Source organism: Sclerotinia sclerotiorum, genomic scaffold, assembly GCF_000146945.2.
Source record: "Sclerotinia sclerotiorum 1980 UF-70 scaffold_2 genomic scaffold, whole genome shotgun sequence".
In the NCBI taxonomy this organism is placed as follows: Eukaryota; Fungi; Ascomycota; class Leotiomycetes; order Helotiales; family Sclerotiniaceae; genus Sclerotinia; species Sclerotinia sclerotiorum.
In genome coordinates this window covers 824523-852126 of record NW_001820834.1, presented here as the reverse complement: position 1 = coordinate 852126, position 27604 = coordinate 824523, and the positions used below count along the sequence as shown (strand labels likewise).

Genomic DNA, 27604 nt, shown 5'->3' with positions numbered 1-27604 from the left:
CTTGTGATTGTGATTGTGCTTAACTTGATGGTGATGGTGATGCAAATATTTGTTTGCTGCTGTGCTTGTAAGTTGTGTTACCCAAATGACTTCGAGGTTTTTCCTGTATTCCTTCCTTCCTCCAGATTTCACATCTATCTAGAATGCCTTAACAGACAAAACGAAGTTTTCTCAATCTAGACACTTTTCCATGTTTGCTCTCGCCTTCCCCGTATGTACCTGTACCTGTATTCACATCACGATTACCGATAATTCCTCCCGCCGGTATCTCCGAAGCAAACCAATATCGCTCATCTTGTACCAAACACACAGCAAACCATCCGCCCTAGCTCACAATTCCCTAGCCAATCTACTCTTCTCCTCTTCTCCTCCCTTCCGTCCCAGCAAGACCACCAGTTCTTCCTCTAAGATCTTTTCAACCCCGACTCCACCGTAAATCGAACCATCCAATACGTTTCCCACTACCAACCAATGAAAGCAACTCCTTCCCGCGAATTCTTCTCCACACCCATCCAACTTTCGCCAATGATCCATCCAATAGCCACCCCATCCATCCTGAAACAAACTCTTTTCTTCACGACCCCTTTGTGTTTACCCCGTGAAATACGTGGTGTTTCATGTTTCAAAAAAATTCTCTCACTCGCACACCAAGTTTGAAGCCCTAGTGCCCTTTCTCTGTTCTCCATTTCTGCACAGGCTAGTTTAGTTAGTGCTCTCCACATTTCGTCTTATGATCCTTGCAGAATGTACAAAATCATTTTCGTGATTTGAGTTGACAGCCCCACTCTTCTGCTCCGGAGACTAGAGCGTAGCTGCATAATGTAAGTACTTCTGTATGTATGTAAAATGTACTGCGCTCTTTTCATACACACTCATCCCATATGTACATACCTGTACATCATTGACTCCATCGGCTAAAACGGTAGCTGCATAATCACCCGTTACTTCCCATTTTTGGTCGACTCGAGTCAAGCCAATGATCCTATTTTTCCTCGTCGAGGGACTCGAGACTCCACTATCGCGAACATCTCTGCACGGAGTCCGCAGTAGAGTACAGTAGAGTGCAGTAGAGACTCTTCACCGCCAACAATGGAATCATTATCTATGGTAAGATGGCGTAAGGAGTATGGAGCTGTAGGTAGAAACCAACAGTTACTACTGCAAACTTCGTTTCGCAAGTTGCTAACCAGGGCCCGAGATTCTACAGTAGAGATGGAGTAGAGTGGAGCGGCCGAGACCAAATGTACATCGCATGGCATTACATTTACATAGCATAGCATTGCATCGCATCGCATGACATATACATACATTACTTTTGCACCCACTGAACATTTACATGATCGTAAAATTCACTTTTCACATCTAACCTCTTGTAGGTTTTTCATTTACATGATAGTACATGACATATACATGGTATGTTATTTAAGACCCTTATTGCTTGATTTACCACAAATGCAAATGCAAGTACTATGTAAGAGCACCATGCAAAAATGACGATACCGTACCATATCACATATCACATAAACCTGCAACCAAGAAAATTCTTCAAGCAGTCAATATAAAATCACGTGGCTTACATGTAAAATGTAAAACATAGGCACTTGCCCAGTGCAAGCTAGACGGACATCCGCGCCGTATTCCAGCCACAGTTCGTCCATTCGTTCGTTATTTTCAGTGGTTGGGCCACAATTTGACTGTGCAGTTGACGAACCAATCCAAGATTTTGTATTCTCTAACGCAGTCGTAACTAGTACTCCCAATATGATACAAATGCCCAAAAATAATAAAAAGCTCCCGAGAAAAACTTTTCCTTGGGTTATCTCAAGCATCTAGCCTCACTGCACCCGGCACCGCCTTGCCGTTATATTATCATATTTCATCATAAGATATCACATTTCTCACCCATCCAGACCACTTCCAAGACTCTAACAAGCATAAAAATACACCACTTCCGTATTTAGTGTCCAGCCAACCTACCAAGCCACCAACCCAACTTTTGCATCGCGGCGTTGAGTTGTCCTTCCATACATAAAATACATACGTATTGTCACGCCTTTCCCAACACTCGCAGCCTCGCATACCTAAGTAGATAGACCAGTGAAAACTTTTCCGAATTGAGTCTTTGGATTGGATGTTTACATCATACATGAAAGATGAAACGTGCTAATCCCCAACCCGGGGTATGACATGCGAACGAACGATTACTTCATGAATGGGCGAATGAAAAAATTCATAGGTAGGAATGATGACCCAGGACCCATTCTAGATCATGTATGCAATCCACTTGTAACTACATACAAGTATACCAGGCATAACATAAGGCATCTCGACAGAATCTGAAACGAAGCTCGAAAAATTTCGACCCCAATGCCGCGATGCCCCGCCATAATGGACAAAGATTTGCTGTGCTGTGCCACCTGTGAACATTTCAGCACGGCAGAGAATGCTAAGATGTAAACCTCGTGAGCATACGAGTCCAGTTCCTGTATGTCTCATTCGTGACCACACCTGACCTGCGCTGATCTGGGGGGTTTAACTCTTGACTATTCTTAATTACTTAATTAGGTATGTGCTGACTGCAGCAAAAAACCGAACTAGATAAACTATAAAAAAAACCAGAGCAAGCTAACTCAAAGAACTTTATGAACCGAACGAGTAAATCAATAGAATCAGGTTTAGTTGATGAAGTTTTATAATAGAACTAGGATTAAAAGAGATATGAATAAGCAAGCCCAGGTATTTCAGGTACCAGATGCCAATCCAATGTGACCGTTTCCAACTCCATGAAAGCGAAATATTAACGAATAGCATTAGCCAAAGACGAAAAAGAAAACCCTAACCCAACCCAAGCAACTTGAGACCGTTTGTTCTCTCGACCCGACCCGAAGCTTAGCGAAGCCGAAAAAATAAGCAAATGTGAACAAAACGCATTAGTCATTCGTCCAAAAAGGTATCTTATCTCCAGCGAGCCCTCAACTTTCCTAGTCCTAATTATTTAGAACTTCCGTTTTCGAATTTTTATTTCTTAGGATTGTATTTATCCTTCCAAATCCTGTATTCATGTGACCAATAATAATCAGCAAACATCTCTCTACAAGGGTGTATATCTAACCGACATTGCCGAGGAGACAACGTGAGCCAATTGATTTTCCGTACCAATGTACCTGTGAAATGCATGAAGATAGCAGATGCATATCGTTGTACCCCACTCATCAAGACAATGAACGAACGAACCATCACTAAATGACTGGAGCGGGCCTGCCGCTGAAAAGAATACAGACCATGAAGTAACCAGGCTGAGACAGATAGCTTCACATGAAGTAGAAATCTTCCGAAAGGGTTTTCTTCAAATACGGGTTCCAAATAGGAAAAGAAAAAGCTCACCAAGAATTGCCTAAAGTTTTCACACCCGCATTTTCGGCCTTGCGAAGATAGTACGCTGCTCGGTACTGCAAGAAACTTGAGTTAGTATTGCTGATGGTAGGGGGACCATACCCAAAGAGAACCATCAGCCTCATCTTGTGAATGGCTAGGAATATTTTGAGGGTTTGCCAGGGGTTCAGCATTCGGTTTAAGGTGCATGAAAAGGTTGCCCCATTGCTGCCCAAATGCAATGTAAAAGAACCATGCGTACAGCGCAAGCCACAGTAGTGGTTTGTTGGATCCGAGGCTGGTGTTTGAAAGGATGGATGGGAGAGAATGGCGAACGACCGGGCGAACTTACTTTGTCTTTTTTGCAGCCTGCGGGTAGAGTGGTCAGCATATTTAGACCAGGCAAACGTGAGGATTACGAGTTCGAGTTCGAATTTGGTTGCTGGGGAGATATAAGGACGCTTACCAAATCCCTCTAAGTAACACCGTGCAACCTGTGATGACTAGTTAGTTTGCCTTGATCAAGATCTATGTAGTACGGCATCGTAGCCCGATATAAGTATCGGCAGACTTTTGCCTTCCGGGTAGGAAGAATTGCATAGGTTCACCTCATTCATGCTATCTACGGTAATGTCAGTGAATGGCCTGATAATTATGTTAGGCGAAAGCTTCATGCATACCTGTATCTCCAAGTTCTGCGGCGGTTTGGTAGTACTACAGTAACATCAGTAATGTACAAGCGGGCTTTCCCGCGACCCAATAATTGGTGCCCACTTACTTTCTGTGCTGCTGTTGGATCGACTTTAACCCCCCAGCCTGAAGAAGACCCAAAATGTCAGTATTACTTGATTAGGAAATTCATCCTCTGAACCCATCAACGACAATCAATAGTTGCAAAGAATTCATCAACATAGAGCTGGGATCGTGGCAAAAATCTGCCAGGAACGAAGCTGACAACTCAGCGAAATATCCTCACCATTTCTGAAGCAGTTTGCTAGTTCGTAAATCGCAATAACGAGCTCTCCTTTAGCAGCTCCCCCTTTCATCTTTCCGGACTGCAGCGCAAGCTCCTCAACTTATCCACGAAGTTAGTACTATGCTAATGAGGAATCATGACAAAAAATGAGTCTGTTTGAAACGTGATGGGATATTCAAGGGAGGTACATACTTGCTGCTGCGTTTGATGCTGCTGCCGAAAGGTAGGTGACGGCTTCAGCTGGATTGGCTTGACATCCCCAGCCATGTCTGTACTGTTAGTCAAGACCCAAAATGATAATAATCGATATCCGGAAGAGATCGACTTGTTCTTCAATCAGACAGCGTGATGCAGGTCGTATAAAGGGCCATATTAACGTACCTGAGAGCAAGACCCTGCACGAAATATTAGCAATTGGACTGAAGTGTGCACCTAACAGAAGATCTTTGCTGGCAAGTTCGGCAATGCCTGAAAAACATAGGTTGGCAGATCTGTTGAGCTAAAGCTTCACCAACCTCATGTCAGGCGGGATTTGTGATAGAAATAAGCTAAGTAGAGCTTACATATAAGACTTGAGAAAGAGCATTGTTTGCACCATTAGGGTCTGCCAATCTTGCGAATAACTTTGTTGCTTCCTCCAAGTGACCTTCTTCATGAAGTCGAATAGCTTCTTGAAGATCATCATCTACAGTTCTGCTAGCGACCACACCCGAAGTATTTCTCCCCGGACTTATTGCCCCGGGAATTTCCCCAGGATTCCTATTCCTGCTACCTGGTGGACTGCCAGAGGATGAACCTGGTCTGCTTATTGATCTCTCATTCTGCTGTGCCAACATGGTAGCCCTCTTCTCCCATTGTACTTCCGCACCTTTACCATCTGCCGCAGCTTCTTCCACTGTAATCTCCGGCAAATCGCTCGGAACATGCGAAGATCCTACTTCATGCTTGCGCAAACCAAATCTTTCTGATATTTTTTTGCCATTCTGTACTGGTCTTGACGGTGATCGATCACTAATTCTTGAAGAAACTGATGCGCCAGATGTGCCTGAGTTTCCCGATTCGGGCGAGATGCTCCTAGGCCGTCCTCTGAACAGTCGACTCGTTCGCGATTCATTGTTCGGTTTTCCCACTGAGGGTTGCAAGGATGCTTCCGAGGAAGGGAAACTTGGCGAAGATATCACTTCTTCTGTTTGTGTATCCTTGTGTCCTGTTAGCCATGTTGTAGCAATGAGGTACGATTTGGTCCGTCCTATGTAGCAACCTTACACTTGTCGTAAATGTGAAAACTGGACCAACTTCTGGATCGGCGCGTGGAGAATGCGCATCATTTCCTCCGACTTTGTCCTTTTTCTTTAGTAAATCAAGGAGAGGCATTTTTCATGTTAGTTAAAAGACCTGGAGTTGTGATTTGGTGTAGAAACAGTGTTGTCTGTATGTAGCCTTGTGGTGGGTGAATTGGTGTTACCACTGAATGGATATGAATATGCAGTGTGGCTCTCAAGCCGCGACCGTTGCCAAGAACGACAGCCATAACTTACTATTTATTAATCCATGTTATAAGGTATGCAAAGCTTATTCACCCCAGAATTGCACATGGTCGCTGCCGCAGATCTTTGAGTTTTGAATGTATGTTGTGCAGTGGAAAGGGGCGCGGTACATTGGGCTTGTTTTCAATGCAAGGTTGTTACGCAAGGTCACATAGTGTTTCTAGCTTTGCAAACATCGAACTCTATACCTATGTAAGGTTATTTGAAACATCACACTTTCGGTTTTCATATATTAAACAATAGATTGAAGAAAATCGCTTTCTGTGTCGTTGTTGGTCAAGAATGAAGCCACAATCTTTAAATTGTATAGATTTTGTATGAACCCCTTCATTAGTCTTGCTCCACCTTCAATTTGATCTCGGTGATTGCATGGAGGGATCCATCTTCAACGATACCTCAAAGCAAAGACACGCCAGTGTAAAATTATAACCACTAAAGCTCACAGGATCTAATTAAAGTTCCACAGCTTCACAAGTAGAGAGTCTTCCAGGCCAGCATCAACATCATGCTTCATAAAAATCTTCTTAGGTATCTCATATTCAACAACCGGCACCTTCTTCACATCCTTTGCTAACTCGGATTCAAGCATCTGTATGACGTTGTCAGTAAGCTTATTGGCGTGTATGTTATATGTTGACTTACACTTCCATAAGAGTGATCCAAGAAATCCTCCAAGTTGTAGGAATGTTTCGTAAATTGTTCTGAAATAATTTTGGCAAGTGTTGCAACATTCGGGTGATAATGTGATTGCAGTGTAACAATCTCCCACAAGCTGCTTTCTATAGCATTGGTCAACATCGGATCTTCTTCATCTATTAGGAATGGATCTGAAAGGCCTTCTTCTTCTAAAATCTTCTTCGCTTCAGTCCCTCTAGTCTCTCTGTGGATCATGAATAAACACGTTGGGTGCTTTTTCAGTAAATTATAGATCCATGGCACGACCGCAACGACGCCAGAGGGAGGGGAGTGTAAAGTAAGTCGGGATAATCTCTTGATAAAGCTTGCGACAAGTACTACCGGCAAATGTGTTGAAGATAAGAAGGTATCTAATAACCGGAAAAACCTTGAGCGATGCTTCGAATGTAGAATACCTGTGTCTAATAGCGAGTATAACTTTCGGTAGAAGGATGGATAATCTAAATTCTTCTCCTGAATGAGATAAAAGACACCAGAGAGTGATAGCAATGAAGTTGATCCTCCAGAGTTGTATGAGTCGGTCAGAAAGTCCATTAGGAGTTCGGGCTTGGTGAACCATGGTGCAATAGACTCAGTTATTTTTGAAAGTATCATTTTCCTTCTTTCTTTCACCATCTCTAAGTTCATCACAGCTAACCATGCTCCTTGTGCTCGCTTCTTATGTTCCGTCAAGGAGTAAAGCGCGTGTGCCTTTTTCTTTGGTGCAGGTATGTAAAAGTCCTCGAGTTCGCCCTTGGATTCAGGAACGGATGATATTGATGTTAGAACCTCGTAAGCAGTATCAAATGGATCATTGTCTAAACGTCGATCGTCGGAGACTGTGGCCAGTTTTCTAAAACTATCAGTAGATGGAAATAGGTAGGTAGGGGGCACTCCTACTCTATAGCTTCAAGAGTGTAAAATCGGACATCATCATATTCCTCAACGAATTTTTCACTGAACTCTCTTCTTACACCACTATCACTTCCAGGACGAATGAGAACCTGAACCATATCCGTCAGAAGCCCTGTGGGGAAACAGTAATCTTGACCGTTTCGCAGATGCTGCCCTTCCATCTTTAACATTCGCATGCACAGAGTCAATGCCGTAGACGCGGCATGTTCTTGGCTTAGCATATCGAGAAGAATGATCTTATATTCCGAGTATCTTTCCTTGAGCCACTGAATCACAGTCGCATCTTTCGCCGATGTCTCTTTGGTTTTTTGTAAGCCTCCAAGTACTATTAATTTGGTAAAAACACGACATAGCGATATGGCGGCAAGTATTAACGCATCGGCACCTTCAGAATCATCTCGTGCAATACCAATTAGCCTTGCGATATTATTATAATGCTTCTTCGACTCGAAGATTTCATTCTCTAGGAGGAGAATTTGCGCCTGGGGATCTTCTTCGCTACTTTCAGATCGTACACGCTTCGAAGGTCCTTTTTCCGATACAGCTCTCTTCCTTTTTGAAGGACGTTTCGAATCAAGTATTGTACCAGGCATTGTGAAATATGTGCCAAAGTTTACACTTACCAATTGTCTAGAAATTTATTTCTCTTATCTAGATAAAACCCAAAAATTTATGGAATTCTCAACCTGAGGCATTCTTACATGAGAAACTTCAAAGTGAGGTGGGAAGCGAATTCCGAAAGAACCTCGTCTCAAGCCTTTCAAGCAATTTGAGCTGCTGTACATTATCTCCCCTCATATCAAAATGGCATCAAGACTATTGACAAGAAGCGCCTTAGGTATGTGACACATATGGAATTGAAAATTACGCCATAATTGCTGCTGGCCACGATTGACTGACACAACGTAGGGGCCGCTCGTCTTCGACCAGCTCTTTCTTCCCGTACCCTCCCGGCCCTCACATCGATCTCGGCTTCGCGATCCTCTTCCTCTAATGTACCAGCACAGGACCCTAAGCAGAAGGCACAATCGCTTCTCGATTCCCTTCCAGGCAACTCTCTAATCTCCAAAACTGCCATCCTCTCCGCAGCCGGAGGTGTTTCTCTATACGCCCTTAGCAACGAATACTATGTCGTCAACGAGGAGACTGTTGCTATGTTCTGTCTTTTGAGCATTTGGGGATCCGTCCTTAAATTCGGTGGACCATTGTACTCAGAATGGGCGACCGGTCAAGTTAACAAGATCAAGAACATCTTGAATGCTGCCCGTGCAGACCACACCGAGGCTGTCAAGACTAGAATCGAGAGCGTTCAACAATTGGGCACCGTTGTTGATATCACCAAGACTCTTTTCGAGGTCTCTAAGGTATGATGAGCTACGGAGTATTGAATGTTTCGAGATATATTGCTAACAATGCTTACAGGAAACTGCACAACTTGAGGCCAAGGCTTACCAACTCGAGCAACAAACCGCTCTTGCTGCCGAGGCAAAGTCTGTTCTTGACTCATGGGTACGATACGAGGGACAAGTCAAGATTCGTCAACAAAAAGAACTCTCAGAAAGCATCATTTCCAAGATCCAAAAGGAACTCGAGAACCCCAAGGTTTTGCAACAAATCTTACAGCAAAGTGTTGCTGATGTTGAGAGTACGTGACCTCCTACCATTCATATTTATAATACTAATCCAACTACAGAGATTGTTTCATCCAAAGCGCAATAGATTAGAGAAAAGTCATAGGCCATTAAGCGTTTCTTTACTCTATTCTGTTTTCAATAAAATACACCTGTGCCATAGTCGACAAAAACATTCCCTCCCATGCAATAATCTATCTTGAAGTCATTGGTATGTGCACACGAAGTCCCGTGCGTTGAGTGGTTACTCGTTGTGAGGTTCAGATTAGGTTTCCCAATCCAATGTTTGCTTCGCCGTTCTCGCAATCTCTCGTAAACTCGTCAATGGGTCTAGAACATTGTCATGATCTGTACCCTCCAATTGCTCACAATTTACTTTGATTCCCGAAACCCAATCCTCACTGGTCCAACATTTCCGGAAGTACCCTTTTCCCTTCTCGCCAGTCATGATGTCATCTTCAGCAAGGTAGATTTTTACTTCCAGCATCGCACTTTGTTTCCTTTCCACCCTTTGGGTCCACATCTCTGCCAAAGATTTGACCATCTCTTCGTAATCCTCACAAGCATCCCAACTACAGTCATCTGTCTTCTTCAAACATAATCTTGCCTCATCATTTAGGCCCGTCGTATCTTCTAGAAATGCCCACTTGAACAGTAAACTATCCATCTCCTTTTTCGTCTCTTTCGATACGCCATAACCCTCTCGGATCTTCTGCTCTGCCATCTCTCTCCGCGTCTCTGCAGCAACTCCTGGGGCAGAGAAGGAAGACTTTAAAGCAGAAAACACTCCTCCTGAACTTGCTATCATAGGTGTAGCGTTGTTCAAAACGAAATTAATGACCGAGCCCCAGTGATTGATCACACTATTTGGAAGCATCGAAGCGACCTGAAGGAACGTTTTCGATGACAGATCTTGATGGACCCATGGAGAAAGCAGAGTGATCCTGGGCCGACTCGGACAAATAATGTGAGGAAGGCGGGCGATAATGTTAAGAGCGTATATTGTCCCAGCACTGTGGCTTGCAAGTGAAACATGTTTGATGTTCAGATTATTGAGGAGAAGAGGAATAGTCTCAAGATAAACGGGCAAACGGTCTCGAAGTGGGACTGCAGTGGAACCCCCAAATCCAGGCCTAGGGATACATTAGTGAGAACGATGTTGTAACTTCATGTGGAGGTAATTTGTGGTCTGCTCTATTTGATATTGCGGCTCATCATCTAGAGAGCTAATAGACTTATTAAAAATATTGACATGCTCGGCTAACCAGATATACGCTCAAAGTACTTCGTTTGAATTTCAAATTCAACTCGGGACAATGAAATAGAGTGTACATCCAGCACAAGATGACGCCCAAACACCCAACTGAATAAGGGACAATACAACCCACCTGTCTATCAAAATAACTCTAACGCCCTCTACTGTTGCCACATGATCAAACAAAAATGCCAGCCATCGTATACCTAACATACCCGCAACAAAGAGGATAGTCGGTACATTCTCATCTGACGGTCCTGCGATGGCATAGGATACCTTGAGCTCTGAGTGGGTTTCCGTCGCTGGAATTTTGAAGATTTGGTGGAACTTGATAGGTGCTAGACGCTCAATTGCTTCTATTTGTGATGCTGTTAATGCCATGGCGTCTTAATTTGGAATGAAGAGTGTGTGGATTACACGCATGCTCTACGAAGAAGAGGGATAATAAAGATCTCACCGCGGCTGCCTAAAGTAGGCAGTCTAGCGTTCAGTCTTCATAACAGCAGTCACATAAGCCATCGTATAATTTCTTGATGAATTGAGCTAACATTGATGTCAAATCCATTTAAATACAAATTGTTATTATAATGTTAGGTTTTCTCAAGATAGCCAAATGGAGCTTACAACCCTCCTCCATTTGAATTCTATTGATGATTGCAATAGCCTTTTCTTTATCCACCCTTTTTCCAACGCCTGAACACCATGCGTAAATGTAGATTGATATCAGAGTTAAGTTTTTAAACAAGGAGAACACTAAAAAAGTCAATTTCTGTAAGCTGTGTGGACAGGGTATGAACTTACGCGTTGACGCATCCATCATTTTCGGGATTATTGGTAATCTGTGCCCATCTACCCCAGACGACCTTTCCTCCAGCCGTGACCAAACCTAAGTCAGATACATTGACCTCAACGATAGTTCCTCTTGTGAGAACACCCAATTGTGTGTACATAGGATTTTGTGGGTTCTTCTTGACGCTGATGATAGGTAGTTGCACAGTTACACCAAGCTCTGGGTGAGTAACGTTTGCCTGGTGCGTGTTAGAATTATCATAGAATTTTTGTCGCCCGAAAAAAAAAAAAAAAACATACCTTCTTATAACGCAAACCCATAGGTCTAATAAATCGCTCATACTTGACAGGTCTTCTTGTGAAGTCGGGACCGACGAAAGTTGGCTAAAAAGAGTTTAAATTAGCATCTTGTCAAAGAGTGAAAATTCTACCCGTCGATAGATCAAAGATGCATACTTTCGTGATCATTCGCTTCCAACTCTTCTTAGCAGTCTTCTTTCCAGTCTTCACCACCTTGAACATCTCCTCCTCTGCAATGCCTCTGACTTTGGGTAACGGCACACTAAACTTAGCAGCCTTCTCCGCCCTCTTGTTCTTAATTGCGCTCGACAATGCCTTAGCATTGGTAGGATTCGATCGATCCAGCAAGTATTGAGGCAAGGGTGTGGTTGACGGTTCGTTTGGCGCAGAAGACTTCACATTTCGTTCTTCGTGAGCCTTGATCTGCTTTTTCATTTGAATCTTCTCATGGCGCCTCTTTTGCTGATACAATTTCGCTCGGAGACCAGTCAATTTCTGGGCATCATCAGATGCTTTGTGTCCTTCTCTTGCTGCCTTCTTTCGCGATCTCTCTTCGTGGTCGAGGCGACGACCATGAAGCTTGCGCCATCTTTCCATATACTCATTTTGAGGCTATTAACAATCAATTAGTACTTATCAGGATGGATGACTAGTTCCAAACATACCATGATGAATTGTTATGATGTGTGGTTGTGGAATTTTAACGATTTAAAAAATTATTTGGTCGAGGCCGACGATTATCGATAACAAATTTCTTAGCGCAGGAAGAAATCTAGCTTAAAGGTTCTTAGTCATCAAAATTTAAGCTTCAACAAGATCGGAATTGTAGATTTGAATATCAAAGACTTCATCGATCATACGGCATCGTCGACTTCAGGATGTTTAGCAGGACGATTAGGAAGTCTTTATTGGACATAAGGATACCAAGTGCAACACTTCCACCCACCTTCCTCCTGCCAAGTCGAGCACGCTTCTTTAATTCTACAACCCAACATGTCGAATCGCCCATCGAGAACAGCAATGCTACTCCATTATCCTCAACAGCATCTTTAAAGCCAGTAGACTCCTCAATCGCCTCTTCGGAACCAGTCACGTCAATCCCCAGCGTTGCGCCACTGTCATTATCTCCCTCAGTCAAAGAGATGCTTCCATTTCTCACTGCCCAACCATCACACTTCATAACTACACACATTTACAGTCGGCCATACCTTGTGACTGTAGGAGACACAGTACGACTGCCATTTCGCATGCCAGGTGTAGTGCCTGGGGATGTTTTACGCCTCAATACCGCTTCGAGCATTGGATCGAGAGATTACACCTTGAAGGGAACACCTTATCTGGATGAAAGGATATTCGAGTGCAGGGCGAGAGTTATGGGCACCGAGGCGGAACCAATGAGGATCAAGGAGAAGACCAAAAGAAGGAACAGAAAAACTAAAACTGTGAAGAGCAAGCACAAGTACACGATTTTGAGAATTGCTGAGCTCAGGGTCAAGCCTGTGGAGGAAATTGAAGGTTAAATTCAATCTTGTGGCATCAAGAACATGTGCGCTTTCCGGTTAACTCAGTCGAGACCGGCATGGGACTGATACCAGAGTCGAGAGACGGCCACTGGATATCACTATGCAATTGCATTGCAAATATGCATGACAAACTGTTCTCGCCAGGGAATTAGTCTGTCTTACTGCATCATTGGAATGAGGTTAATGTACTATATCAAAGACACTCTGGACCAGAGTATGCAGATTTTAAATCAAGTATGCAACTTTATCAGCAAATTGGGCGTTGCGAGCCCTAATACATATTGGCTAGGCGTCATGTGAAATTTACACAGGTGGGCATTTCAATTGTCATGTCAAGATACTTTCCCTTAGTTCGTGGCTGATAGTGAGTCTTTCAGCGAATTCATGTTGCTCATTTGTCTCACGTTCCGTCTTACGTTTACTTCACTCTATTTTCATTTCGGCACTATACCGTTTTCTCGGACTTTCTATTTCTGAATTTCAATGTATTTTGTATTACTCAGCGAGACACTGTGGACCTGCGGTGCTATCGACTCTCTATCTTACAAGATCTATCAGAGATTTGACAGGATTTCAAGATTGCGGGACCTAGCAGAGATCTGATCTAATCCCATGATTCCAAGGCCGCCACATCGTCAAAATCCTCATCAATTGATGCTTTGTTTTCAGTCGCAAACACTCCTTGCATCTTCTCCATTCTTCCAACACTTTCCCTGATATCTTTCAATGCCTGCTTCAACTTTTCTGCTGTTTTATCCGTGTTACCTCTCTTGATTTCACATGCCTTGCAAAGCTGACCAATCTTGATACTGTGCATTGGATGAGCATATATTGTGTCGCAAGAGACGGATGTGGCTGGAGATATCCTAAAGGCGAGTTCTTGATCACAGGCTTTTACTTCCTTGCCCCAGCGGCTATGACCGCACTCAGTGAAGATCATGCGTTTGTGAATGCACATCTTGCTGGTGGTTGATCGGAAGTTTTTCTGTGAGATGAACTGAAACTAAAGACGATGTTGAGCTTTGGTTGGCGTTGTCGTCGGAAGCTTTGATGTCGTAGTGTTGATGAGTCTGGACTGGAGAGAATGAAGAGACATACTGTGGATGATAAGACTGCATTTATAGGTATCGTGAGGAGTTGTTCTTACATTTATGAATACTTTGGACTGTTCTGTATATTTCTTTGCATTTTCTATCCTCTTTGTTCAACTATGAAGAAACAATGCCTTGTTCGCTTCCTTTCCCGATTCCTCTGTTCCTGTAACAATCCTCAGTCGCAAACAAAGGAATCGGGGGCGCTCGGCAATGAAAAAAAAGATAATCTAGTAAGCTTGTTCTGAATATTATTGTCTAAATAGTCATATTATCCATCTTTTTTAAATTTCATAAAATGTCACAGGGGTTCGTTTATAATACGCGAATAACTCAAGCACGTTTCGACTTCCCATAGAAATTTATCAAGTAGTATGCGGGATTGTTGCATAGGAGGAATGAGAGCTCTTCATACAAACACCACAACAGTAGGTTACTCTTTGCATTTCGAAGAACGAAGAGTGATTTAAGCAAAGTTAGTAAGTCGTACGATGGTCGCGAAATGTAAATATGCTGTAAGATAGTAGGTACGGTACTGCAAGCCGTCTATAATGCAATCCAAATTTCGAAAGTTTCGAGATTTCGCTGAAGATGTAATGGTAGTATAATACTTATTAAGTGTTTGGAAACTCGCGGTCGTCTGATGCCTGGGGTTGTTTTATATCTTCCCCATTGGGTTATGTGTCCTTCTCTTAATATCATAGACTAATTAGTCTGAGAATTTAGAGCCGGGTGTGTTAGTGATGCTAATATCATGAACACTTTATCTGGTAAATGAGAATATCACGAATGTTATGGTGGTCACTTTTCACAGGCAAGTCCAGGAATCTTATTAGTTCGGTCAATATATTTTTAATTTCGCCCTAGATGGGGAGCTATTTTTTCTACTACATAAAAAATGAAAATGTTTAACAAATGGAAATATTGTCTAGAGAGCGCAACTGTTCGTCCAGTTTTTGTTCCCCTTAGGCTTTTCTTATTGCTGGCTGACAAATGAAATGATCATTTCGCACGTTCTGCTGATCACACCACCAAGTGACGACCTCTCACCCAACCTGGTCTTGACTCAGTCAGTCTCTGCTGGAGGCTCATTGACGTCGTCTAGCTCGGGGGCATCATCAAAGGTGTAATAGTGAATGCTAATGATGATGTCTGTCACTGGTTCATCTTCCACCTCTGGCTGCGGTCTGTCTCGCACCCAGTTACGGAATCGGCCGACCGTGGCAGCGGCGAGGCGTGCGGGCGCTGAAACGACTACCGAGATCAAGTTATTCATGATGACTTGTTGCTTCTTGGCGATGAGTGTGTTATGTGTGATGTTGTAAGGTTGAATATCGTTCGTGAATATCAGTTTTGTTGTGTTGAGATTGAAGTTCAGTGAAGGATGATGAGATACAAAATTCAAGAAAGAAATGAGCCCCTCGTCCCTTTTATATCCCAAGATTTGCGTTCTTTTAGGTTTGTTCTGGCATTGTTCTGATTCCTTAAACATTGTCATAAATATGCAAGGTATTTTTCTAGGCTGAGTGCATTCATCCACTCCGTTGTGCTCCAGCCCGGACGTAACCTTCTTCTAAAAGATGACTTCAAGCTTTACCAAGTGATCTTCGAACCACATATGACCCCGCCCGTACTATTTCCCATAGATGAGTTCGAACCATTTCTTCAAAGAAAAAAAAAAGATTAGTAAAGAACAATGGAGAAGATAGATAGCGATTTTAAAAAGATGAATGTAATGATTGATGATGGGAGCTGAGGGCGAGTGATGCCTAGTTGAAGTGGATGAGATAATTCAACTTAAAGAGCCCTTGGAACGGGCTTGAATGTGAATACATGAGTATGACAAGGAAATCAAACTATAGAACAGAGAATGAATAATGGGGAAAGAGGCCCTACTCTGGCACGAGTTGGCCAACATCAATGTCATTAGAGTTTCATGTTATAAAGTAATGACTGCCATGGAGAAATGCTTTCCTACCATCTGGGTTCACCTGGTTTGACATTGGTCCCGTGGATATCGCTTTGAGCTTTGCTCTGGATTGGAACTTTCTCTTTGAAATTAGCAGACCCCCAATTATCCAGTTGTAGAGGGATAGTTATCCCACGAGATTTCAGCACATTGTCACAATAACCAACAATCTTAGAGGATCAGTACTATTTTTACAGCTCTTCTTTGAGGGGAATAGATATGATGAATCTGGATCCAAAGCAGCTAATTAAGTTACTATAATTCTCCCTCCATAGTTGCCATAAACTTTCCAACGTTGTCATGTTTGGGGAATTAGAATTTCGCCCTTTCGAGTTTAACTAATCATCGTGATTGGATTTATATTCATGGTTTTGGTAGCAAAGATCTTTCGTTCTTGGGAAAGTCCTGCAGCTTTTGCCCCCTGTATAGAAGGCGTGCGATATCTGCAGAGCCACTTTCTTTTTTACCAAATAATTCGCACGGTCTAGGCTAACAAACACTGAGCTGGATCTAAGGTAAATCTCTCGGCTTCTGGTGCGTAAGGTCAAGTGCTGGCTTTTCTTCCTCGAAGCAGAAGTCGTCGTCATCGCTGTGAAAGAGCAAAATCCTCATCGACATGTTTACTGCGCTGTTTGTTAGGCTAATCTTCTGTCGTGCCCTTCTCTTCTACATCGTCCTCATTCCCATTCGAAAGCTCAAGATCCCCTAAAACTTACATCCCTTTGAATGCCTATGTGCTGCTACCACCCTCCATCCACAGTGCCAAAACACTTTTCCTTTCGTCGCCATCACAAAATTTGTTCCTATCCCTGCGCTCCTTTCTGCCACAAAAGCCTGTCTCCCGATTTTCACTTTTTCATGCAAACTCGGTTTATACATAGCTACTCAAACTTTGTGCGCCCTCTCCATCGGACACAGATTACGACGTTCCCTCCATTTCTCCCGCACCAATTTCCACGGGGTGCAAATTTATGCACTTGAGTCAAGTTCCGCCTTTTGTATAATTGCATATAGATCTGTAAATATCAATACTTTTCAGACACTGAAATATTTTACAAGCCGTAGGTTCGACCTGTTCCTCGATGTTTTGCTTCTTCCACACTCCCAATCGCACAATTGGTATGCTGTCAGTTTCTAAATGTCTTCTTTTTACTCCCATATTCCCTCTCGGATAGTTTACTTCTCGAAACTACGAGTTCTAATCCTCAATGTCTTAATGGTAACAGTATTTCGCATCTTAATCTAGAACACTATATACACTAGTAAGCCACACCTTCATCCGAACCCGGCGAGGCACCAACCATCACCGACATTATCCAACTCGGATGCACCCCCATTCCGCCTCAAAGCCCCATTATGCCCTCTATTTTCTGTTGTCTCTGGAATAATATAATTCAATCATAATACAATAGATTCTCCACATTCGCTATTGAAAGTACAGAAAGCTCAGTAAACCAAACGAGAAGAGAAATAGATGGCCGGAATTTAATAGTAGACTATATACCAATCTCTTATTCTAGCCACGACACTTGGTTGTGAATATATGACGGAAAACCGATGGGTGATATGGCGGTATGCGAATCTATTTGGGGGAAGGAGAGGATTGAAAGAGGAGGATGATTTTGAGAGGGGGAGGAGTAAAGAAAGATGAGACGGAAGAATCCAAGCGAAAATGAAAAGTTATGTGGGACGCTGGGGGCTTTGTTCAGGATATGGTGGAGACTATGGGAGAAAGAAAGTCTGAGTCCAATGACTGTTGAAAAATTACGGACTAAACTGCTTGAAGGCACCTGCTTCATGAACTTGTCCAAGAAAGGTTGACGGGTGGGCTAAAATATATCATTGCATATATCACAAGAGAAGTATTAAGCAAGAGAGATAAAGGTATCATTTTTTGATTTAGGCGTCCGTAATATTTTTCATTACTTATGAAGACCTCCGCTTGAAGCCATCAAGCTATCATAAGCGCCTACAATGTCCCATCCCTCATTGAATATTTGAAAACAAAAACAATCACAACCGCTTAATCTTCCTTCAAGACCTCAGCGTATTGAGTCTTGTTAATACGCTCAGGCTTGCCGGCATCCAATCCCTTTGTACCGATCTTCTCTTTCGAGTATCCGGCAGCGTATGGGTTCAATCTCAAAAGGACTTGCTTGTTTAGCAATGGGTTCTTCTTCTGAACACCAGCACGCTTGGTAAGCGCGGATCCCTTAGCAGCACGGATAACGGATTGCAATTCGGAGGAGTTGATGAGACGTCCAATGTCGGCTTGGGAGACAACGTTGGATGGGAGGAGGAAGTCCTTCTTGAGGGCGGATGGGGCAGTGGTGGTACCGTAGATGTTGTCAAGAGCCTTGAAGGCAGATGAAGACCAGATGATGAAACGTCCGAGGTGTCCACCTGGTGCCAATTGCAACAAGTTCAAGGAGTAAACATCACAGGTCTCAACACCTGGGAGGTTACGGAAAGCACGGACAAGTTCCTTGCCATCAGTGGCTCCGTCATAGACGACGAGAGGTCCACGTCTCTGTCTGTGACGACGGCCTCTGAGCTTACCCTTACCGGCACGGAGCTTTCGGGAATCCTTAACCTTCTCAACATCTTTCAAAGCACCGACAGTCTTGAGGAGACCAGCTGCAGCAGCAGTACGAGCAATCTTGGCACCCTCAAAGACCTCGGAGTTGATGACGAGGGGAACCTCAGCAACTTCGGAGATCTGGTGACCACGGGCGAAAAGGAGAGCTGGGACACCGGAGGCAGCCAGGGCAGAAACGGTTGCGAATCGCCTAAATAAAATTAGTTGAAATTTGAGAAAAGGTACAAAATCGAATTCTCACTTTTGTCCAAGGTTAATCTTTTGGTGCCACTTTCTCCAGACCTTTGTGGGAGCGAACATACGTCCAGATCTGCACATGTTACCGAAAGCAGCTTGACCAGCACGGTGAGTTCCACCACCAGAGACACGAGGAATACGGGCAACAGCACGACCTGTATAGATACCACAATTAGCTTGAACTCTTCTTCAAATTGTAAAACGCTCTGCTCTCTGATTCTTCGCGCCCGGCCAATTGCCCAATCCTTCCATATTGTATAAAATATTTGCACTAACCGGTACCCCAGGACTCAGCAGAAGTTTGGTGACCAGCCTTCTCGCTCACAGCGTATGGTTGACGCTTGTTCTTGGCCATTCCAGTGTGGACGGTCTGAACAATATCAGGTCTGATTGGGGAGGTGAAGACCTATTCAATTGCCGTCAGTTTCAATTCCTTGCAAAGTCCCAAAAGCCTCCAAATTCCATTATATCGACTTTGATTTTTCGCATCGAGGTATTCGTACCTTTGGAAGGGGGATGGTCGTGCCGGTGGCGGTACCATCGGCAGACAAAACGGAAACTGTTGGTCGGGAAGCCATTTCGACGGATTGATGACCTGCGTCGTGGGTTGTCGTTGGTTGTCGGAAAGGTGTTGATGTTCTTTGAACTTAATTTTTCTTTGAAAAACTTGTGCGAGAAATTCGCTTAGCGAATTTTTGTTGATAAAGCCTCAGGCAGGAGCAGGCAACAATTGAAGCTCGATTAGTCATTAGCGCATTATGCACTCGAGATTTATCACATGTAATCGCGGGGAACCTTGGATCAATAGCGCGTAGTCGAATAGTTCTACATATCTCATTCATCCGTTTCACTTGTATCACTATCAACCCAACATGTTAAAGACTTTGCAATTTTGACCACGATGAGAATTATCAAGAAAATAGAAGATTGATCTGAACAAGGCCACAATCAAGTGTTGTGTAACTTCCTCCTGAAGCTTTTTACAAGCCTCTCTGCAGTCCCAAGTTCAACGGACACAGTCTGCTCTATACTGTATACGGAGTATACTCATACTTTCCTGAAGCTCAGCATCTTTCAAGCCACTGCGGTATGGTTGTGAATTGACAATCAATGCTCCCTGCTTACTCGCCTTTCCCGGCGTCGGCGTCGATTTAGGAGTACTTGATCGGCCTCTTCTTGCCCTATCGAATCTACACTTCGAGTGATGTATTGATCAGTCTTTTGATGGTGATTTTTGTCGGAAGATGCCGGTGGGAACCTCAACCTTGACCCCCTGGAGAATATCCCTATACTTGATTTTAATATTACTAATAACAATAGTAGCTTTCGCAACATATATCAATTTGACCGACCAATGATGTATTTCACGTGCAGAAAGCCAGCCCAGTCTCGCAATCCTACACTTTTGTCCACGTGTTTCTGAGTTTGTTCTACATTCTCATCGCCGGAAGTTTATGGATGGTACCAAGCTGAATCTTGTCTGCAGTGTTTTGGAGCCCTATCACTCGAATATTAAATTAGAACGTTCGAATTCACTCACAAATCGTCAACCTGCACTTACTGTCACGATTCGGCGCAAAGCTGCGGATGATGAAGCTTTGGTCACTTACGCAGCCAGCATTCAGTTGTACAGCCTCAGGCTCAGCCTCTGTTTTACGCTTTGACGTATTATCTCCGAAGATTTTTAGCGTGTTGGTCACTAGCTTCTCGAACATTTGCTTCACCTTGGCGCTATAAATTTTCAGATAGTGGAAGTCACTCTAATAACAACATCTTTGATGGTCTAGTGGTCATGATTTCCGCTTGTCACTCACCTGACAAAGCGCGGGAGACCGGGGTTCGATTCCCCGTCAGAGAGTCTTTCGAGAGGATTCCTTGAATCTCAATGATAAGTTTTTTTTTTCGGCCAGTCAAGAGGCGTCTCCTGGCCCTGAGAAGACATTTCTCCTTATTGGTCTACTGCATCCAACGTATGAAATAAGGCGCAGGCAGGCCTGTATGTAGAATGCATTTATTTATTTTTTCCCATCCATCATTTTTAGGCAGTTTTACGAGTTTTCCGTTTTTTGGTTCCAGTTTCGGTACCCACCCATGATCAGATTTCAACCCACCAACATGATCTGTGCCCCATCTAATCCAAGCTTTTAGCATCTAGTATCCTTTGATTCACGGAGCAATTTAGCACGCTACGGATTTGCACAACTGTTAAGCAAGTTCCTTGACCAAATATCAACGTCGTATGTGATATCTAACCCTAGATAGAACATACCGCCTATAACTTCTCTCAGAGTCTCAGTCTTCTAGAGTGGGTGACTAAATAGAAGGATTTGCTCTGAACACAAGTACTACCTCTTCATGAGGTTCATACACGGAGCCACTACAGAGGCGCACAGAATCACTGTGCTCTTCCGCAATGACTAATAAGGTTCGGCATCTATCCCAATCACACTCGTACCAGAGCAGTATCTCAATAGTCTAGACTGCAGGCCGACGACGTGATAGTCCCGAATTCTGCATCTATTTCAGATCCGAAGCAGCCGCAGCACGGAGGTTACATATAACGTTCGCTGGAATAAAATTTCTGTTGAAGTATGAATCGCCTTCAAAGTTCATTGCCTTTTGGACACTGAAAAGGGTCCTCATCTGACTAGAAGTTACGAGCTCTTGAATACGCTGTATTGTCCAATATAAGAATCCTCTCATTCCTCATCCGAAATTCAGCTTTAGACAGATCTCAGATCAGCGGCTTTTCAATCTCGCAATCGGCGGACGTTTGAGGTGTATAAGACATAATCTCTCATACGAGCATGATACCTGCGCATACATGACGAATACCGTTAAACTTTAACTTTACCGTGGTTCAGATTCAGATTCACACTATTGACTCAGCACAACAAGGATTGCCATCACACCACAAACTATCATATCACTTGCATACCATACGATCACCCACATGAACTGCTGAACAGTGGGACAATACACTCGGACTACCTAGGGAATCTTTCTAGAATGACTTTCTCCTCCTGCTATTTTCATGTCTAATTTCGTGCTCATCCATGAATCCTGGAGTAAATCATACTTCATATATATTACTCTCCAGCGGTGAAGAAGACCCTAATAATTCTAAACCACTAAGCCAAGCTTGAAGAAGCAAATCCTTGCGAAAAATTGAGGAGCAGATACGGATCGGATCGAAGATTGGACGAAATTTTCAAAAAAGAGATCTACCAGTGGGAATAAAAGAAATTATTCTCCTAGCGAAGCTCCTGTTGTGGGGGTCGAAATTTTAGATATCGATTTCTGAAGCTTTTTTTGTCGAAATTGATTCTCCACAAAGCAAGCATAGATTTCTCCACAATATCAACAGGGGAGTTTTTCCGAATACACACGAAAACATCCTTCACGAAAACGATATTCGAATATGATTGGAGGAATGGAAGCCGAATCACATTTCACTCTTCCCCACTTATATCGTTCATCCACCATGTTATGATATGCATAACTCTAGCTAGGTATCTACCTTGTCTTCCTAGCTGGGGAATTTATTTTAGCTCTGCAGACGTAGGAGTCTGTGCGGAAAAAAGTTCAACAGCTACACCGTGTTTTGTCTGTGGGTAATATAGAGGAAATTATACATGTAGGGTTTGAGATTTGAGATTCGAGAAGATGGGTTTGCAAAGAAGGAGAGAAGCAGTGGATGCAACACGAATGTACTTGGCATTTGCGATATCGATATTGGGGGTGGCGATGAGGAGAAATTTTCAGGAGCGTTGAGGTGAGAAATTGGTATAGTATACAGGGATATGGTATGATGGAAAGAATTCGAAAGCCCTGTCACGATAATGGTAGATGGATATTTCACGACGAATACGGAGTACAACATGAAGAATCAAAACGAGATAAAAGACAATGAACAGCCATAACCCGAGACATTGGTTGGGTTAGATGAAGGCGTGGTTTACATACATACAGAATGCAGTACCTATGCACAACATAAGATAATCAATCACAGTAGTATCACGAAACTCTGAGACACATGATGCAAAAACGTTTACGGAATTTGATATTGGTACTCGGTATTTGGGGGTTAATGTTCGTACTACCTAAGGTTACCAATATATATATATACTCCGTATAACATGAATTCGAAAACCTCCCTGATGCATGCTAAATATATATAAATATAATGAAGGAATAAGGAATGTGGAATCCATACACGAAACAATTCCTTATTTCTATATACATACCTACATACTTACCTACTACGGTCTTCGTATCCGTATGCACTACTCAGTAATAGGGTCGAATATACGCAGTACATGATGTGATGTTGTGCCTGTAAACCAATATATATATACACATGTATGTACGGAGTATGGTATATATATATCGCAAGTAAATTGCACATACATACACATACGTATACAAAAATAATAATAAAAATCCCCGAAGAATGGGGGTCGGGAAGGGGAAGGAAAAGGAAAGGAGAGGAAAATGGGTTGAATGCGCAGGTTGCTTTGCTTGTATGTATGTAGGTGGTACTTGTACACTTGTACGTACCGGTTGGTAGGTAGGTGTGTATATTTTGAGCGTGGAGTTTGAATTTTGTGTTGTGTTTGTGATGGGGGTTGGTATTGGGGATTGGTATTGGGGATTGGAGGTTGGAGGTTAACGTTGTGATGTAAGTTGTGTGACTTTTTCTTTTGTGTGTATATATCTATATGTATTATGGGAAAGGGGGGGGAGAGGGGATGTAAGGATATGTATTTGAGGGCGCGACGTTGGAGGTGTGCTGCCGGAGCAGTGGTTTGTGTTTGTGTCTCCTTGGACTGGCGTGAATTTGAAAATATCATTCTGATACCTATTGAAGGATATGTAGGATGGAGAAGGAACATGGAAATATGATCAATTCATAGCAAATCTTGCGTGATGCGATATGATGCGATGAATGAATGAATGAATAAATGGCAATGCTGAATTGTCACTACTCCTAAGCTATGCTATGTATGCTATGCTAAACTCTGCGATGCTACGCTAGGTATGTTATACTACGCTATCTATGCTAAACACAATCATCTCAACCCATTCCATCCATCCTATCCATCCCATCTCGACTTCATCTCATCTCAACTGATCTCATGTTGTGCCTGAAAGCATATGCATTTTAGCTTCCCACCCAAAACAAAGTCCCTTTCAAAAGTCCTTCTAAAGTCTCCCGGACTCAATCCACCACCCCGCAAGTAAAAATTACACATTTCCTTCCATCTAGGATTTTTGCCCACCGACCAACACCATAATCCATCCAAAAAATTTCAATCGATTCACTGTGATAAATCTGACAGTAACGAGATATGGTAAACATATGCAATGCGCGCGGGCAGAGATAGTAAAAGTGGTAAGAAGCAAAAGTATTTCCTCCCCCCATAGGATAGCCCATCCGAAAACGCCTTGCGGAAACAAAGAAAAAAAAAAAAGGTAAAGCAAAATAAGTAAATAGCAAGATAGATAGCCTCCGTAGCGGTCATTGTGTTGTACCGGTAATCCCATCCTAGAACTCCTATGCCGAAAAAAAAAATCGCCCAATTTGCGGTGATGGATAAACGAGTGTACGAATGAAGATCGTATCGTAGAGTAGAGCGAGCCGTGCTGTGCTGTGGCAAAGACAAATAAAAGAAAATAACAAAATAAACAAAATGGTATATGGATATATATGTCAAGAGTTAGACTTAGAAGGTGAAGAGCTTGGCTCCTTTGATACTCTTCCTTCTATTTCCCATCCCCATACCCATCCAGCCCTTCAAGCCTGGACTACTCGTATTCTGCTGAGTAATTGGTGGTTTTGGCGGAGCCTCGCGGATAGCATTTCTCATGATATCTTCATATCTGACCGGCACGTTCTCATCGATCGCCGATTGCGATTCCTGTGTTCTCTTTCCCTTTTCCTTCTCTTCGTGCATGAACAAAGGTACTGTGGAGGATCTCCTCATATTTCCGAATTTAGTCTCTTTGGGTGTTCGCTCATCTACTGTGTGCAAGCTCGTTTTAGACGTATTGCTGTGAGCTAAGGATGATCTCGAGGTATTGCTGTGAGCGGTAGGTACTACAACGGGTGTGTATGCTAAGTTTAATTTCGGCATACTAGGACGCTTCTTCGCAGATTTTGTGAAAGAGCGGGTGAGACCTTGGAGACCTTCCATGATGCTGGTAGGTGTTTTGGGACGTTCATGGTGCATGGATTTTGGTCGGCGTGATTGGAAATTTTGTTCAGCTTCGGAAAAGATTGGACGATTTTCGGTCTGGGGAGAGGGTGTGGGCGAAGGGAATGGATCTGAGGAGAGAAAGGCATGCTGAGGCGATGCATTTGAGGTGGCAGAAGCGGGTTGCAGGAAGTTTGTGCTGGAGTTGAGTTTAGAGGGTTGTTGAGGAAGGGTTATGCTAGACGCGTTGTCGTGGCTTGTGTTGAGTTTGGAAAGAGCACCGAGAGTGGAGATGGAGAGGCGACGTGCAGATTTTCTAAGCGGTGAGCTTTGTCTAGAGCTTCGTCGCGGTGGTTGTGGCGCAGGAATTGGTGCTAATGATGCGATGTCCGCGACCGAGTGACGGATTTGGTAGTCGGTCACAGGACAAGCATTGCGAAATATAGAATTCGAGTGAAAACTTGTCGGACGGGGAATTTCTATCACTCGAGGTTTTGAGACGAGAGTAAAGGAAATTACTCTTGCGGTATCTTGAGCAGATGCGCGAGAGGAACTTCGAGGACCACTGTATTCAGTAACAGTAGCAACTTCGAAATCGAGGAGGGTGTCTGTGTCGGAGAGAGAAGCATCTTCTTCACTCGAGAGGTATAATTCATGAGGATCTGATATTTCGGATTCTGGTTCCTCCACCACTTGTTTCGTAGCTTCGAATTCGTCCATACACTTTAATTCCGACACAACACTATTTAACATGGTAGAAATCCTTTTGCTGCTTCTGCGAGGGATAGTAGGTACTTTGGGCATGCTGGGCTTCTTCTTGGTCCTTGACCTGTTCATCACGGGAGCGTCCATATTGCTGTCAAGGTTTGAATCGTCGTCGTACTCGAAATTGGCAAAATTTGAGATTTTCGAAGCTCTTGAAATTGGTCTTTCGATTTCCAATTCCCTAGATGGGAACAACTTCTTCATAAGAGGCATATTGACTTCGGGCAAATAAAGGGACTAAGTTATTAAAACGAATCAATCGTCTTTATTCTTCGGCACGAAGTATCCTTATTCTCCCAGGATATAAAGTGCTTCTGTGGGTCCCAGTACCTGGGTCCTTAGAGCAGGCGAGGTAGAGTGGATGGCTCGGTTGAGGTGTTGAGTAGTTGTGAAAGGTTGATTTATTAATGGATCGTGACTTCAAGACACTTTAATCCCATGCAAGCTTTATATAATAAAATTGGCAGGAGAGTCAGGGAAATTTCGCGATTGCTATGGAATTCCTCGAGATATGAGAGCATAAAGTAAAGTACTGTATGTCTTTTGGTCTATTTAATGTATGGGGAATCTCAGACTATGAATGTATAAGTCAGAAACCTTCCCTCATCATTAAAATTATGCTAGGAGGGAAGATGATGGTTATACCTGGTCCTGGTGGTACTTTTTCAACGTACGTCGTTTCAAGTTTATGTCTTTTCACAGGAGACGAAACTCGACTTGGAAATGGCGGCCAACGCGGGGGATACCAAGAAAAAGAAAAAGTATGTTGGGATTCTTAAAATAAATGGGGCGGTAATATATGACGGTCCAAAAAATGACTTTGGTAGAACCTCGATAAAATATTTCTACTCGAGTACCGATATTGTATAAAAGTTTATTGTGAACAATGGTTAAGGGGAGAAGATAGACGGCGGAAAAGTACGGATTTGCAATTGTGAAGTAGAGTGCCGTATGGTCGTAACCGTGAAAGGAAGAGTAAATATGAGTTAAAGGGCCAAAAAAGCCAAAAAGACTTCAAAATTAAATTTGTTCCCAAAGATGGGATAAATATTTTATAATAAATATGATGCCGGTAAGTAAGGTGATAGTGATGGTGATGTTGTGGATAAATTGTTATTATATGGATAGTAAGTTCAAATAGGCTCTAGTAGATGTCCAAGAGATTTTAGATCTCGAAAGATCTGCTGAGGGATGATGAGGTGATATTCTCATTTCCTGCTAGGCGCTGAAAAGTGTTTGTCTATATATATGTGTATGTATGTAGTTAAGTATACGAATTTTTACTTCGGTTAGATCAGGGTGATGAAGGGGAGAATGCTCCGAGTGAACGAGTTGGCATGAAGGACCAGCCAAAAAAAGAAGAGGCAAGGAAAATAATATATATCGAGGTTGCGTGTTACGTCGTTGTTGGTTATGCAAGGTGATAAAGTAGGTACCAATACGCCCCCGGAGTCTGGGGAGTCGGTATTGTAAGATCTTACAATGTACGGGATGTAGATGTACTTTGCAAGGGGAACAAGGGGGTATCTTGAACTTCTTCTTCTCCTTCTCCTTCTCTTTCTCCTTCTCCCTCATGGAAGTTTCCCCTTCGATATACGCACCAACCAATTGGGAATCAATCTGAATCAGAATTCTAAGAGAATAATATAATATGCCGTCAAATCAATTCAGGATCCTCTCACTCGAGTGGCTTATAGGCTTATGGGCTGTACATACAGACATCTACAACATATCCATCCTACCACATTCATGCTTTAGAATAG

At 43.0% G+C, this 27604-nt stretch overlaps 13 protein-coding genes and 1 non-coding gene across 14 annotated transcripts; 3 read left to right on the top strand and 11 right to left on the bottom strand.

The window, feature by feature from the left end:
- Window positions 1-728: 728 nt before the first annotated feature.
- On the bottom strand, window positions 729-2427 carry SS1G_01410 (predicted protein; the record flags this gene model as incomplete). Its single annotated transcript, XM_001597166.1, has 6 exons — window positions 729-812; window positions 892-1030; window positions 1314-1369; window positions 1578-1747; window positions 2042-2081; window positions 2299-2427. 6 exons carry the CDS (start codon window positions 2425-2427, stop codon window positions 729-731), a joined length of 618 nt encoding a protein of 205 aa, XP_001597216.1.
- Window positions 2428-3018: 591 nt separating this feature from the next.
- SS1G_01409 (hypothetical protein) lies at window positions 3019-5722 on the bottom strand (the record flags this gene model as incomplete). Its single annotated transcript, XM_001597165.1, has 11 exons — window positions 3019-3052; window positions 3385-3439; window positions 3725-3866; window positions 3912-3994; window positions 4053-4086; window positions 4151-4188; window positions 4349-4447; window positions 4541-4617; window positions 4691-4743; window positions 4912-5547; window positions 5615-5722. The coding sequence occupies 11 exons, from the start codon at window positions 5720-5722 to the stop codon at window positions 3019-3021; spliced, it is 1359 nt and encodes a 452-aa protein (XP_001597215.1).
- Window positions 5723-6343: 621 nt separating this feature from the next.
- On the bottom strand, window positions 6344-7583 carry SS1G_01408 (hypothetical protein; the record flags this gene model as incomplete). Its single annotated transcript, XM_001597164.1, has 3 exons — window positions 6344-6484; window positions 6538-7423; window positions 7471-7583. 3 exons carry the CDS (start codon window positions 7581-7583, stop codon window positions 6344-6346), a joined length of 1140 nt encoding a protein of 379 aa, XP_001597214.1.
- Window positions 7584-8289: 706 nt separating this feature from the next.
- Window positions 8290-9204, top strand: SS1G_01407 (ATP synthase subunit 4, mitochondrial precursor; the record flags this gene model as incomplete). Its single annotated transcript, XM_001597163.1, has 4 exons — window positions 8290-8323; window positions 8395-8849; window positions 8908-9130; window positions 9179-9204. 4 exons carry the CDS (start codon window positions 8290-8292, stop codon window positions 9202-9204), a joined length of 738 nt encoding a protein of 245 aa, XP_001597213.1.
- Window positions 9205-9437: 233 nt separating this feature from the next.
- On the bottom strand, window positions 9438-10752 carry SS1G_01406 (hypothetical protein; the record flags this gene model as incomplete). The annotated part of the gene is made up of 3 exons (XM_001597162.1): window positions 9438-9446; window positions 9493-10249; window positions 10505-10752. 3 exons carry the CDS (start codon window positions 10750-10752, stop codon window positions 9438-9440), a joined length of 1014 nt encoding a protein of 337 aa, XP_001597212.1.
- A 356-nt stretch (window positions 10753-11108) lies between these two features.
- On the bottom strand, window positions 11109-11895 carry SS1G_01405 (ribosome biogenesis protein NSA2; the record flags this gene model as incomplete). The annotated part of the gene is made up of 4 exons (XM_001597161.1): window positions 11109-11124; window positions 11173-11399; window positions 11461-11544; window positions 11617-11895. 4 exons carry the CDS (start codon window positions 11893-11895, stop codon window positions 11109-11111), a joined length of 606 nt encoding a protein of 201 aa, XP_001597211.1.
- A 1692-nt stretch (window positions 11896-13587) lies between these two features.
- On the bottom strand, window positions 13588-13941 carry SS1G_01404 (predicted protein; the record flags this gene model as incomplete). Its single annotated transcript, XM_001597160.1, has 1 exon — window positions 13588-13941. The coding sequence occupies one exon, from the start codon at window positions 13939-13941 to the stop codon at window positions 13588-13590; it is 354 nt and encodes a 117-aa protein (XP_001597210.1).
- Window positions 13942-15140: 1199 nt separating this feature from the next.
- On the bottom strand, window positions 15141-15566 carry SS1G_01403 (predicted protein; the record flags this gene model as incomplete). The annotated part of the gene is made up of 1 exon (XM_001597159.1): window positions 15141-15566. One exon carries the CDS (start codon window positions 15564-15566, stop codon window positions 15141-15143), a length of 426 nt encoding a protein of 141 aa, XP_001597209.1.
- A 987-nt stretch (window positions 15567-16553) lies between these two features.
- SS1G_01402 (predicted protein) lies at window positions 16554-16832 on the bottom strand (the record flags this gene model as incomplete). The annotated part of the gene is made up of 2 exons (XM_001597158.1): window positions 16554-16666; window positions 16760-16832. The coding sequence occupies 2 exons, from the start codon at window positions 16830-16832 to the stop codon at window positions 16554-16556; spliced, it is 186 nt and encodes a 61-aa protein (XP_001597208.1).
- A 1234-nt stretch (window positions 16833-18066) lies between these two features.
- On the bottom strand, window positions 18067-19457 carry SS1G_01401 (60S ribosomal protein L4; the record flags this gene model as incomplete). The annotated part of the gene is made up of 4 exons (XM_001597157.1): window positions 18067-18832; window positions 18884-19034; window positions 19156-19285; window positions 19383-19457. The coding sequence occupies 4 exons, from the start codon at window positions 19455-19457 to the stop codon at window positions 18067-18069; spliced, it is 1122 nt and encodes a 373-aa protein (XP_001597207.1).
- A 428-nt stretch (window positions 19458-19885) lies between these two features.
- Window positions 19886-20972, bottom strand: SS1G_01400 (predicted protein; the record flags this gene model as incomplete). Its single annotated transcript, XM_001597156.1, has 4 exons — window positions 19886-20069; window positions 20314-20377; window positions 20441-20610; window positions 20932-20972. The coding sequence occupies 4 exons, from the start codon at window positions 20970-20972 to the stop codon at window positions 19886-19888; spliced, it is 459 nt and encodes a 152-aa protein (XP_001597206.1).
- On the top strand, window positions 20652-20737 carry SS1G_14622. Its single transcript has one exon. It is a non-coding gene; the product is annotated as a tRNA-Asp (tRNA).
- Window positions 20973-24605: 3633 nt separating the features above from the next.
- SS1G_01399 (predicted protein) lies at window positions 24606-26054 on the bottom strand (the record flags this gene model as incomplete). The annotated part of the gene is made up of 1 exon (XM_001597155.1): window positions 24606-26054. The coding sequence occupies one exon, from the start codon at window positions 26052-26054 to the stop codon at window positions 24606-24608; it is 1449 nt and encodes a 482-aa protein (XP_001597205.1).
- Window positions 26055-26377: 323 nt separating this feature from the next.
- On the top strand, window positions 26378-27604 carry SS1G_01398 (predicted protein; the record flags this gene model as incomplete). The annotated part of the gene is made up of 3 exons (XM_001597154.1): window positions 26378-26602; window positions 27140-27247; window positions 27560-27604. The coding sequence occupies 3 exons, from the start codon at window positions 26378-26380 to the stop codon at window positions 27602-27604; spliced, it is 378 nt and encodes a 125-aa protein (XP_001597204.1).